General features: G+C 33.2%; 1 protein-coding gene across 2 annotated transcripts in view; it reads right to left on the bottom strand.

Annotated features, from left to right (window-relative positions):
- ITGAV (integrin subunit alpha V) overlaps positions 1-14,847 on the bottom strand; it is a 131,262-nt gene that overhangs the window by 58,013 nt on the left and 58,402 nt on the right. For both annotated transcript variants that reach the window (XM_007494484.3, XM_056794105.1), the window contains exons 4-6: positions 10,039-10,153; positions 5,816-5,877; positions 2,013-2,058 (exon numbers count right to left, since the gene is read on the bottom strand). In XM_007494484.3, the coding sequence (XP_007494546.1) occupies positions 2,013-2,058; positions 5,816-5,877; positions 10,039-10,153 (223 nt within the window). The remainder of the gene's footprint in view (positions 1-2,012; positions 2,059-5,815; positions 5,878-10,038; positions 10,154-14,847) is intronic.

Here is a 14,847-nt window from a genome sequence, read left to right as displayed (position 1 = left end):
TTATTGTGTATCCTGAAATTTTACTGAAGTTAATTATTTCAACTAGTTCTTTAGCTGATTCTCTATGATTCTTTAAGCATATCATATTATCTGTAAAGAGTGATAAATTAGTTTCTTCATTGCCTACTTTAAATCCTTCAATTTCTTTTACTTTTATTCCTAAGGCTAGCATTTCTAATACAATATTAAATAATGGTAGTGATAATAGGCCATTTCTGCTTCACTCCTGATTTTATTGGGAAAACTTCTAACTTATCCTCATTGAAGATAATAATTGCTGCTGGTTTTAGGTAGATACTATTTACTATATTAAGGAATTACCCACATATTCCTATGCTTTCCAGTGTTTTAATAGGAACTGGGTACTGTATTAGTGGGGATTACATCTAAAAGCCTGCCTTGAATTTTCTGGAGACCAGGTAAGTAAACATTTACCTGTATACCGTTGGCCAAATTGCACCACAAACAAGAAAACTTCAAGGGTGACGATTTGAGAATCTGTTCTAGATATCTAGAGTCTGAATCTCTTAGCTATACACTATAACAATATAACTTTTACCTAAAGATCATTTCTGCTTAACTTGAACAGTCTAATCCAAAACTTTCTCCACAATTGCAAGCTGTCTTAACAAAAGCAATCTATATAAAGAATAAAGAAATAAAACTTTATAGCTATATGAAGGCATAAAGAGTTACACAAAACCAGAATCCTGCCAACAATTCAAAGCTTCTTTAAAAGAAATGTTTGCTCTTTGCCTGGTACATAATTATGCAAAGAAAGTCACTGATAACTAAAAAATATGACTTTTATTAGTATGACCAAAATCCAAGATCTAGAAAATGTTCAGTGATGTCAGTTGTTGACACCAGATATGAACAAAACCAGGATATTTGTGTCCCCATAAATTGTTCAGAATCCTGACTTTTGTAAGTATACAACAACACAAGCAAAAAGAAGTTATATATTAAATTCTCCATGGGAAATAACATGAGAAAAAATGTTACCTATTTAATTTTATTTTTGCCCATTTGTTTTAGATAGATTCATTTCTATTTTGTTTCACAGCTAATGGTAAAAAGCTGTAGATTGTTTAAATAGTATTTTTAAAAGAGATAGAACCACAGGCCCACTTGATTAAGGAATGGCTATAAAGATTGTGGTAATTAATATAATGGAATAGGGCAACTCTGTAAGAAACAATGAAGAGAAAAATTTCAAAGAGGCATTGGATAATTCATGTAAACTGATACAGAGTAAAGTAAACAGTACCAGCCAAATAAAGAGTATAAAATAATATAAATTAAAAGAACAGCAATAACAAAAACAGAAAATGAATACAATGTAATTAAAGAAACTTTTTTTTAAGTGTCTCCTTCCCTTCTCTCTTCTTTGCAGAGGTGGATAGACAATGGATGTAGAACACTGTATATACTACCAGATTCATTTGATGTTTGGTTAATTTTGTTCAATTGTTCCCACCTCCCCCCACTTTTCTCCCCCTATTCTTTGCTATGGGAAATAGTTTATTAGGTAGGCAAAAAGGAAAAGGAGGGAACTGTTGAGATATAAAAGTGATGCAAAAATAAAATGTATCAATAATAATTTTAAGAAGCCACAAAGGACAACTTAAAAGAGCAAATAACTCATAATCAAAATCATAAATTGAATATACATCTAAGCACATAGAAATGTATATTTTGCCAAATTTAAATGGCTTTTAAGAAGCTAATTTTTAGTCTTTGAGCAACTCTATAGTAATATATTTATTGATTTAGTTATTTCAACATATATAGTCTCTATATCAACAATACATATTATAAACTCAATTATATATTCCTTCTTCCATCTTTCAAAAAATAAAAAATAAAAAAATAAAAAGAGTAAAAGAATAGTATTAAGTCACAAAAGCAGTATTTCTCAATTCTTTTCAAAGTTAATTTGGAAATATTTTTTGAGACAAAATAAGTTGACAAAAGTCAATATTAGGTTTTGAATCATTTGATTAACTTACCTTGCCAATAAAAACTACCAGGACCTCCCAGAAGTACTCTGTCAGCCTGGAAAAAAAGGATGAAGAAAAAATATTCTTTTAAAGATGATACAAGTTTTAAATGAAAATAATTAATAAATATTGGGACAAAGTAAATTAATTTTTAAATTAAAATTCTTTCTATTCTCATGTTGGGTAATTGCTACTAATACATATTTTAAAAACAAAAAAGAAAAGGAAAATATATTCTCTTGACTTAATGTTATATACCTGTTACTTTTTTTCACTACATTCCTGATATACTACTAGTGTAAGCCAATATAAATAAGCATCCTTTTACCTTCCCTGAATCTGCTAATCTGTCTCGGATGTTTTCTGTTGTTCCAATTTGATTATCAAAGTTTGTGACTACAAAGGCAAATTTCTCATCCTCATCAAGAAACTTCATACTCCACCGGAGGAAAAAATTTTAGTACCTTCAGAAACCATCTGATAGAATTAGAGGGGGCTAAAAGACATTTTTCAAAGCTTACTCTAGAAAAACTATTGTTAACTTGCCTCATTACTATGGATATTACTAATTACAGAAAATTAGATGAGTGTATCAGATGCAAAATATTTATTGTTTCAAACTAAGATTTTAAAAAAGTATTTTAACAATTTCTGGTTGGAGATAAATTCACTTCCAAAGTCCAAGTGCCTTTCTTTCCAATAGCTCCTACTATTAGATTAGTATGACCTCATGACACATTAATAATTCTAAATAAAATGTTCTTCAATTAAAAATGTGTAATATTTTTTAAAAAATTAATTGAGGAGTAGAGTTAATGTTTTTTAATAAGAATATTTCTAATGATTTTACTAATGTTAGATGATTCATTTTGTGTAGACACCTTAGTGTTTGAATCACAAATATTGTATTAGTATATCAAGCAAATAGAAGATAATTTAATTTAGATAACCAGTATATGATCATTTCCCTTACTAAATGAAATGCAAGTAAAAAGATAAGAATAACAGTAATACCTTGTTACATTTTTTAAAAATCATACGATTGTGGTATCTGTGGTTTTTGTTAATTCGGCTTTTCTCAGTCCCCTTTTTTCACATAGTTAAAAGAAAAGTTTATATCCCACTTGTTCTGCTTTTAATCAATGTTACTGAGTTATTTAGGGCAAGAATTACTACACTAAAAGTTATTTTTTAAATAAAGTTTAAAACATGATAAATAAGAGAGGAGAAAATATGTAAATAAAAACATTTAAGAAGTCTCTTTGCTTTTGGGGGGGGTTAGGGGGATCCACATCTATGGAGAAGTCTTGGTGAGGAACTCCCTTTACCAGTATAAATCAATAATTATTCTTTAATTTATAGTATTAGAAAATTTCCCCAGACAGTGAAATTAAATGGTGTGCACAGGGTCACATAACCAGTATATATCAGAGAAAAGATTTCAGTGTAGATCTGACTGAATCAAAGTCAGGTTCTCTATCTACTATATGAAAAAAAAAGTTATCAAAAAAAAATGACAGTATTTGAGAACTGAAAAGGAACTTTATGACAATCTAGTCCAACAGACAAGAAATCCCCACCCTAACATATTTCACAAGTGAAAAAAAATGAAAGAAAAAAAGATTTTAAATAAATAGATCAAATCAACAAGTCAACTATGTGTCTGGCACTATATTAGGTGCTAAGGGAGCAAAGTTAAATAAAGAAACATCCCTGCTCTCAAAGAACTTACATTCCAATAGGAAAAATATATGTGCTAAATTAGTATCTACAAAATAAATCCAAGTTAATTAAAATACAAAGAAGTTAATAAGAAAGAGCATGAGCAGTTGGGTAAGTATCATGTTGAACAGATAGTTTTGACCAATATGGCAGCAAAGGAAAATGATAAATATTGGAGGGGTTGTGGCAAAATGTTGGAGGGAGTTGTGAATTGTTGTGAACAACCATTATGTTGTGAACAACCATTATGGAGGGCAATTTGGAACTATGCCCAAAGGGCTTTAAAAGAATACCTACCCTTTGATCCAGCCATACCACTGTTGGATTTGTACCCCAAATAGACAATAGGGAAAAAAACTTGTACAAAAATATTAATAGCCTCACTCTTTGTGGTGGCAAAAAATTGGAAAATGGGGGGGGGGGGTGTCGTCCATCAATTGGGGAATGGCTGAAGAAATTGTGGTATCTGATGGTGATGGAATACTATAGTGCTGAAAGGAATAATGAACTAGAGAATTTCTATGTGAATTGGAAAGACTTCCAGGAACTGATGCAGAGCAAAAGGAGCTGGACCAGGAGAATATTATACACAGAAACTGAAACATTGTGGCACAATCAAATGTAAAAGACTTTTCTAATAATAGCAATACAATGATCCAGGACAATCCAGAGAAACTTATGACAAAGAATGCTATCCTCATCTAGAGAAAGAACTGTGGGAATAGAAATGCAGAAGAAAAACATATGATCAATCATGTGGTTTGATGGGGATATGATTGGGGTTTTGGCATTAAAAGATCACCCTATTGCAAATATGAATAATATGGAAATAGGGTTTGAACAATGATACTTTTTTGAACAATGATACAATGAATTGCTTTACAGCTCCGGAAGTGGGGAGGGAAGAGGGGAGGGAAAGAACATGAATCATGTAACTAATGAAAAATAGTCTAAATAAATAAATAAATTTTTAAAAAACTTAGGCATGTTGGAAAGCAGTAGGGAAGAGGCAATAGATAAAGACAATTTAAGATTAGAGAGAGAAAGTAAATGATTATAGGGGCAGTCTGCTAGAGAAGACAGGAAGGAGTGGGATCAAGAGTACATAGGTTGACCTTGGCAAGGAAAAGAGTCACTTCACTCAGAGGCTGGAGAAAGAGAAGAGATATATTTGGGGGTTTTGATAACAAGAGAAGAGGCAGCTCACAGTGAATGGTCTCAGTTTTCTCAGTTTAAGCTTTCTCAGTTAAGAGAAGAGATCTTCCACTAAGAAAGTGAAGGGAAGATAGTAGGTTTCAGGACAGAAGAGAAGGTTTGGTATACCTTCTGTGGAGAGCAGGATAGAGAAAATTAGGGAGGAGGCAAGGCAAAGACAGCCTAGTGAAGATTAGGTAACAGAAACAAGATTAGAAAACATCAATTTGTTTTGTACCAATTTGCTGGTCAGTAGCAATATGAAGTAGAAATGATGCATGATAGGAGTAATGGAAAGCTGGAATTAGGAAAGGGATTAATGTGATAAAACCTGGGTGCAAGGGATTTGAGAGTAGAAGACAATGTGGAATTGAATTGATTAACTATAGGGTCAAGTTTGGGAAGGGCAGAAAATGAAGTCTTAGTAAGAATAGCATCCCAAAGGTCTGCTGGAGTTCTCTTCGCCTGACTTATTGATCTTATCAATAGCATCTTAATGCAGATGATTCCCACATCTATATATTGTGCATTAGTCTCTCTCCTAAACTACAGACAGGAATCACTAACTGCTTTCTAATCATGATTTATTGACACATTAACAGTGTTGCCAAAAAAAGTCCCCACCAAAATTAAATTTGACTTAAACTTTTAAAAATAATTTGTAATTTACCTAATTTGAAATTTGATTTAGTTTTTTTTTTTTAAACTCTTACTTTTTGTCTTAGTACAAAGGGCTAGACAACTGGACTTGCCTAGGATCACACATCTAGGCAATATCTGAGGCCAGATTTTAACCTAAATCTATGTACTTTATCTAGCCTTCCCATGCCATGGATAATACAGTAATAAACTAGATTTTAGCTCCATGTAATATTGAATAAAGATCAACAACTTACTTTTGTAAAATCAATGCTAAATCCTCCTTGACAAAATCCCTGTCCATCAGCATCAATATTTTCTAAAGAAAAAGAAAGTTTTATAAGTCATAAGAAAAACAACTCTAGTATAGTTATACAGAAAGCTAATGATTTATCATTGTATTCCAGTAAAGACAGTAGGCATAAAGTTTTTTAGAGCCATGTTATCTATAGGAAAAATAAAAAATTAAGGCACTTGTAAAAATGAATTAAAAAGAGGACTGAAAAGAAGTTAAGTTTCTAAGACTCTACATATTCACTCTGCTTCCCCACTTGACTAAACTATATCACCATTTAACTATCATAAATGTCAGAAAAAAGATACTTAAAATTTCGATTTATATCTTCCGGCTTCTAATGAAAAGCTCCAAGGTATACTTCTAAAGCTTTATTACCAATCCAGAAAAATAAGGAGATGGTCATCTAGTATGCAAATGAATATCCTCTAAATAGGTAAGACTCAAATAAAATATGTTCTGAGGGGCTAACAAGGGGCCATCTTTATAATTAAACACATTCATAAGGTCATAAATCTAGAGCTGGGAGCTCAGAGATTATTTATTCTGATGAAGAACCTGAGGCCCAGGAAGGTAAGGGTGTTTATATCTTTATATCTTCCCCAGTACCATGTAGTGTCTTACACAAATGTCCATCAAATTTAAAAAAACTAACTTTCTTGGTGTCTTTTCATTCTTACACCATGATAGTGAGAACAATATACTCTAGTTATAGAGAATCTTTATAAGTGAAATAATATTGATAAAAGTCATTTATGCTAATACTATATAAATGCTTATTCCCTTCCTTTCCCATTTATTTTTCTTCCTTAATTATAATATATTAATAAAACAAATATGTAATACTTTTGCTTTTATATACTGTTTTTATAAATGAGAAACCAAGATCTCATTTTTTGAGAAGCTTGAAGCTTGAACACTTGACAATATAATTTAATTGAATGGTGACTTATTCAGAATATATCCTAAAAATAACAAAAATACTTTCAGAGATTCCTAATTGATCTTTTTTTAAACCCTTACCTTCCATCTTGGAGTCAATACTGTGTATTGGCTCCAAGGCAGAAGAGTGGTAAGGGCTAGGCAATGGGGGTCAAGTGACTTGCCCAGGGTCACACAGCTGGGAAGTGTCTGAGGACAAATTTGAACCTAGGACCTCCCGTCTCTAGGACTGGCTCTCAATCCATTGAACTACCCAGCTGCCCCTATTTTAACTTTTGTTTGGAAATCTTCCTAAAATGTATTAGCCATCCCTCCTGGCTTCCTAAGCAGATAACAGCAAACATAATTTTTTTAATATTCATCAATACTGCAAACATTAGTCATTATACTGTAAAAAGTAGCAAAATGGGTAGAATAGTGGACTCTAAGGAGGCAGAAACATGAAATTTAAACCTAAAATCACATTGTGAATCTGATACTTACTAGTTATGTTGCCATGGCCAAGTCACTCAGTTTACTTATATAAAACTGAGTCTCGGTTTACTCATGTAATATTGGAATGATAATAATAGCATTGATTTTACTGGGTTGTTTTGAGGATCAAATGAAATAATGTAGGTAAAATATTTTTCAGAGTATAAAGTACTTATAAATGACATATAGGATAATGATGATGCTTTTAGGAGCTACTGAAGTGTTCAAATATTTTTTGACCCTACACTGAATGACCCCAGCTACTGTCCATTTTAAAATGTAAGTATTTCCTTTTCATAATTTTTTTGTTTCTCTCAAAATCATCTTCCCCTTCTCAATATGGTAAATATGCCTGTCCTGTAAGACCTATGTTCTTCCAATTGTCTGCTTCTAATCTGGTACTGGCACAAAACAAGATAACAAAGATTATAGCAATTGTGTTAATATTAGTAAATAATTTTTGTGTTAGAGTCTATGGGATGCTTCCAGAACAAAGTGCATGGCCATTAAAAAATGGATTGTGGGGGCACCGGGGTGGCTCACTGGATTAAGAGCCAGGCATAGAGATGGGAGGTCCTGGGTTCAAATCTGGCCTCGGATACTTCCTAGCTGTGTGACCCTGGGCAAGTCACTTAACCCCCATTGCCTAGCCCTTACCATTCTTCTGCCTTGGAACCAATACACAGTATCAATTCTAATAGGTAAGGTAAGGGTTTAAATTAAAAATAAAATAAAATGTTAAAAATGAGTTGTATATATAATTTTCATATCTCTCAGCCTTTTTCTATGCTTTCAGATTTACCACAGTACTTTGAATACCTAAAATTGGTGGTAAATGGACCTCTGGATAAATAAGGTTTGTTGTACCTTAAAACTATCAATCCCAGAAGAATTCAAACATAAAAATGAAAGGTCAAAGATTCCATCTAAAACTTGACCTGGGAGAAGGGCCAGACATGTGACTTCATTGGTATGGGGAATTTCTGGTTAAGGAAATTCCCTTTACCATTGTGTGCCTGCACCTCCTCTGCAACTTACATGCCTGGAAACTGGCCTAGTTCACTTAAATGAAGCAATTCACCCAGGATCACACAGCCAGTATGTATCAGAGATAGGACCTGAATACCCAGGTCTTCCTGGTTTTAAGGACAGCTCTCTATGCTGCCTTCCCAAAATTTGACTTTTACAAATAAAGCAACTGTATACCCTATAACAAGTATTATATTATAACTAGGAAGCATAATCTAGTCTAAAAAGATCTAAAAATGAATCAGAAGGAGGAATACAATAGAAGTCTGAAAGCTAAAATTAAAAAAAAATTTTTTTTAATTTAAAAAAGGAGGAATACAATAGAAGTCTGAAAGCTAAAATTTTTAAAAATTGATCTTGAAACACAATTTATCCATTCTAATTCTTAATGACTCACCCTGGAATATACTATCTGATTTCCTAACCAAAGGGAGAAAACTCAATTAGGGAAATAACATGTTTACCACATGTTTAGAACATGTGATAAACAAAGAAGGAATACACCAGATTCTACCTCGAGAATAGCTGCACAGGGGCAGCTAGATGACTCAGTGGATGAAGAGCTAAGCTAAAGATGGGAGGTCCTGAGTTCAAATATGACCTCAGACACTTCCTAGCTATGTTCTAGGCACTATTCTAAGTTCTTTACAATTATTACCTCATTTGATCATTACAATGACTCTATAGGTAGGTGCTATTATTATTACTATTTTACAGTTGAGAAAACTGAGGCAAATAGAGGTTAAATCAAATAGAGGTTGATCAGGGCCACAGAGTTAATAAGTGCCTGAGTCCAGATTTGAGCTAAGGTCTTTCTAATGTCAAAACCAATGCTTTATCTAATGTACCACTTAGCTACCCTAACAAAAGGTTTTTAGAAAGTTCTGGCATATAGAAAGTGAATATATGTTATACTTCTTTCTGGTTAGCTTCAGAAGATTTATGTTGAAGAAATATTTCATCCAATAGCTGTTATTTTGCTATTAAAGAAATGTTGGACTTTAAATATTGATTTGGATCACTATATCAAGAGGGCTTTATAATATGAAAAATAGTACATTTGATCCTAGAAGATCTAGTGTCAAGTCCCAGCTCCAAAAATGACTACATGTGATGGTCAGCAAATTGTTTCCTCTGCGTTTCCCTCCCAGTAAAACATGAGTCAGACTAATTGAACTACCTCACAAAAGCTCTTGTAAGGAAAGCACCCTCCACAGATACAGAATAGCAACTCATTTGTAACTTATAACCTTAGAAAGATGCCTAGGGGCACTAAAAGTGATTTGACCAGCATCATAACACAAGATAGCTTCAGAGGCAGACTCATGTACCCAAAGTCTGAGGCTGGATCTCTTAATCACTATTCCATTCTAGCTCTTGGAAATGTGGTGGTGGTGGTATTAGAAGAACTAATCAAGATGCATTTCCTGTACTGGACTCACTATAGCTGAGACTTTCTGAATAAAGATGATTAGAGATGTAATTCTAGGATAACTTAAGTATGGATACCATTGTTTGGGAGGGTGAGAACTCAAATGTTTCTGGAAAAGCCAGGCAGATTAGTTCACTGTACCTAGAGAGTGATAGGATTATGTTTATATCCAGATATTTTAATCTCACATGAAAACACAATTAGCCACAATCAAATTCATTGTGAACGAATACATAAAATCTTGCAAAATAAACTTTATATCTCTTTCTAAAAAGTTGCTAGAAAGCATATTTTGTTTCTTTACATACTTGACCGGCAGGGAGCATACTCAACAGTCTTTGTTCCATCCTGTAGAAAGCATGTTCCAACAGGTTCTCTCTCTTGTTTCAGTTCAGTTCTCCAATGATACAATGGAGCACAGGCCTGAAGCCAAAATAAGGAAAATAAACAAACAATATCTATAAAAATTGGCTCTTAAAATCATCTAAATTTCATTTGCCCATATATTACAATGTAAAAAATTAAGCAAGAAAACCACAAAAAAACCCAAATTGTTTAGGGTCATGTTGAACAAATAAGAATTTGATAAATCAATGCTTGCTGAATGTAGGAAGATTAAAAATAAGTACCTTTTTATATCCTGTTGAAGAATATATAAATTAGTCCAAATAAATATTACTTCAGAAAAGTTAGAGTTCATTTCCAAAAATGTCTTAAATGCTTTTTGCCCAAGTGAGTCATAGTTTGAATTGACTTGAAGACTAAATTTTTTCCTATGATGAACACATTCCTTTAAATCATTCTGAGAATAATTTGTTGGCTGAGAATTTGTTTTGTTATTTTCAGAAATATTTCTTTCAGAACTGCATGTAAGAAATATTGTATTATTATTTACATACAAAAGACATCGAGAGAAAAAAGTAATTTCATTTAATGGAAACAATTTTATGGGTTTCAAATTTTTGAAGCAGAATATACTGAGTGATAAATGTAAAAGGCAATATGAAAACAGAGATAGAGCAGCTGATCTTGAACTTGGAAGGACTTGGGTTCAAACCCCCCACCTCTTTTTGGCTATATGAATTTGAATAAGTAATTTAAACACTATGTTTCCCCAGGCAACTCTCCAAGGCTATTTGTGCAGAGAAGGCACAAATCTGGGAAAGTATTCACTGGGAGTTGCCTACATCAATGAAACTACAGGTTGTTGTTTGTTTGTTTTTTTAAGTAAGGAATAAAGATTATACATTACACATAGACCATTTGTTTATTTCATTTTAGTTTGGAAAACTGTAGTACAAAATGAATCTTAATCTGCACACTAAAACAGAACTATAGACAATGAAAAAACCATGGATAATCTGTCCCCTCAGTTAGAATGGAATATGAAAGCAAGAGATTTAATAGCTTAGTGAATAGAAGGCCTACCTTTTAGTCAGAAAAATAATAATACAAGTCCTGCTACTGACACATACTGGCTGTGTGACTTTGGATAAGCCTCTTTATACCTCTAGTTAACTTTAAGACTAGAAATTACAAAAAACAAACAAACAAACAAAAAACACCTTGGTCAATCTGAACTGATGAAGAGAATTTTTATATACGATGATTTCCTTACACCTATAAAATTCCAAGTCAAGAGAAAACAAATGTTTTCTTTAATGTTGGGAAGCAGTTCTATTAGTTATCAAGTTGAATGAAGAATGGGGTACAAACATAAGTAATCACCAGTATTCTAATGCTATTAGACAGAACAGATGAATTGTAGCTTTACTAGATGTGGGAGCTGACAGGCTATGATTTCTTGACAAGGTCACATGTAAGCGCCAAGAGGTCACAGAGTGACTCTTTGGCAGGATGGAATTGCCCACTCAGCCCCCTCTGTATGACTTATCTCATCAATATCCCCTACTAATGAAATTGACATGACTGTTGTCCTCTTCTATTTCCCCAAAACATCACCAAAAGATTAGACTCAACCAAATCCAAAAGACTATTATGGGTTAACTTTTTTTTTAAGTTCTCAGAAATTAATATTTTTAAATTAATTCATTGATTAATTAATTTAGTCAATTTAGAACATTATTCCTTGGTTATAAGAAGCAAATTCCTTCCCTCCCTTCCTTCCCCCCACCTTTCTCATAGCTGACACACAATTCCACTGAGTATTATGTGTGACCTTGATCAGAACCTACTTCCATGTTGTTGATGTTTACATTAGGATGTTCATTTAGAGTCTATATCCCCAATCATATCCTTTCAACCCATGTAATCAAGCAGTTGTTTTTCTTCTGTGGTTCTACTCCTACAGTTCTTCCTCTGAATGTGGATAGTGTTCTTTCACGTAGATGCCTCCAAGTTGTACAGGATCACTGCATTGCCACTAATGGAGAAGTCCATTACATTTCATTGTACTACAGTTTATCAATCTCTATGTACAATATTCTCCTGGTTCTACTCCTTTTGCTCAGCATAAATTTCTGGAGGTCATTCCAGTTCACATGGAATTCCTACACTTTATTATTCCTTTGAACACAATAGTATTCCATCACCAACATATACCACAATTTGTTCAGCCATTTCCCAACTGAAGGGCATCCCCACATTTTCCAATTTTTTGCCACCACAAAGAGTGCAGCTATGAATATTCTTGTACAGTTCTTTTTCCTTATTATCTCTTTGGGGCACAAACCCAGCAGTTCTATGGCTGGATCAAAGGGCAGACTTTCTTTTATCACCCTTTGGGCATAGTTCCAGATTGCCCTCCAGAATGGTTGGATGAATTCACAGTTCCACCAGCAATGAATTAATAGCCCCACTTTGCCACATCACCTCCAACATTCATTACTTTCCTTTGCTGTCATGTTAGGCAATCTGATAGGTAGATACCTCAGAGTTGTTTTGATTTGCATCTCTCTGATTATAAGAGATTTAGAAAACTTTTTCATATGCTTATTAATAGTTTTTATTTCTTTTTCTGAAAATTGGCTATTCATTTCCCTTGCCCATTTATCAATTGGAGAATGGCTTGATTTTTTGAACAATTGATTTAGCTCCTTATAAATTTGAATAATTAGACTTTTGTCAGAGGTTTTGTTATAAAGATTGTTTCCCAATTTGTAGCTTCCCTTCTAATTTGATGGCATTGATTTATAGTTTATTTTACATTTTGTGATTTTTTTCTAGCTCTTGTTTGGTTTTTAAATCTTTCCTTTCCCGAAGATATGACATGACATATGACTTCTGTGTTCATCTAATTTACTTAAAGTTTCCTTCTTTATGTTCAAGTCATTCACCCATTCTGAGTTTATCTTGGTGTAGGGTGTGAGATGTTGATCTAAACTTAATCTCTCCCATAGTGTCTTCCAATTTTCCCAGCAGTTTTTATTAAATAGTGAATTTTGGTCCCAGAAGCTGGGATCTTTGGGCTTACTATAGAATGTCTTGCTGAGGTCACTTAACCCAAGTCTATTCCACTGATCTTCCTTTCTGTTTCTTAGCCAGTACCAAATTGTATTGATGTCCACTGCTTTATAATATAGTTTAAGATCTGGGACTGCAAGTCCTCCTTCCTTTGCACTTTTTTTTCATTATTTCCCTGGATTTCCTTGATCTTTTGTTCTTCCAAATGAACTTTGTTATGGTTTTTTCTAATTCAGTAAAAAAGTTTTTTAGAAGTTCAATGGGTATGGCACTAAATAGATAGATAATTTTGGGTAGAATGGTCATTTGTATTATATTAGCTTGTCCTACTCATGAGCAGTTAATGTTTTTCCAATTGCTCAAATCTAGTTTTAGTTGTGTGGAAAGTGTTCTGTAGTTGTGTTCATATAGTTCCTGTGTTTGTCTCGGCAGATAGATTCCTAAGTATTTTATTTTGTCTAAGGTAATTTTGAATGGGATTTCTCTTTCTAATTCCTGCTGCTGAGATGTATTAGAGATATATAGAAATGCTGATGGCTTATGTAGGTTTGTTTTGTATCCTGCAACTTTGCTAAAGTTGTTGGTTATTTCCACTAGCTTTTTAGTTGATTCTCTAGGATTCTTTAAGTAGACCATCATGTCATCCGCAAAGAGTGATAGCTTGGTCTCCTCACTGCCAATTTGAATACCCTCAATTTCTTTTTCTTCTCTAATTGCTACTACTTGTGTTACTAGTATAATGTTGAATAATAAAAGTGATAATGGGCATCCTTGTTTCACTCCTGATCTTATTGGGAATGAATCTAGTTTGTCCCCATTGTAGAGGATGTTGGCTGATGGTTTTAGATAGATACTGTTTATTATTTTTAGGAAGACCCTTCTATTCCTATACTTTCTAGTGTTTTCAATTGGAATGGGTGTTGTATTTTGTCAAATGCTTTTTCTGCATCTATTGAGATAATCATGTGATTTTTGTTGGTTTGCTTGTTGATATGGCCAATTATGTGGATGGTTTTCCTGATATTGAACCATCCTTGCATTCCTGGTATAGTCCCACCTGATCATAGTGAATACCCTCATGATGACTTGCTGGAATCTTTTTGCTAGTATCCTGTTCAAGATTTCTGCATCTATGTTCATTAAGGAGATTGGTCTGTAGTTTTCTTTCTCCGTTTTTGGCCTGCTTGGCTTTGGGATCAGTACCATATTAGTGTCATAAAATGAATTTGGTAGAACTCCCTCTTTACTTATTATGTAAAATAGTTTTTATAATATTGGAACTAGCTGTTCTTTGAATGTTTGATAAAATTCACTTGTGAATCCATCAGGCCCTGGGGGTTTTTTCTAGGGAAGTTCTTTGACGGCCTGTTCAATTTCGTTTTCTGATATGGGATTATTTAAGAATTCTACTTCTTCTGTTAATCTAGGCAATTTATATTTTTGTAAATATTAATCCATATCACCTACAGTGGCATATTTATTGCCATATAGTTGGGAAAATAGTTTTCAATGATTGTCTTAATTTCCTCTTCATTGGAGGTGAGGTCTCCCTTTCCATCCCTGATACTGTTAATTTGATTTTCTTCTTTCCTCTTTTTTATTAGATTGACCAATATTTTGTCTATTTTGTTTGTTTTTCAGAATACCAGCTTCTAGTCTTATTTATTAGTTTGATAGTTCTATTACTTTCAATT

This window comes from Monodelphis domestica, chromosome 4, assembly GCF_027887165.1.
Source record: "Monodelphis domestica isolate mMonDom1 chromosome 4, mMonDom1.pri, whole genome shotgun sequence".
Taxonomy (NCBI): domain Eukaryota; kingdom Metazoa; phylum Chordata; class Mammalia; order Didelphimorphia; family Didelphidae; genus Monodelphis; species Monodelphis domestica.
This window is presented reverse-complemented; position numbering and strand designations above follow the sequence as displayed.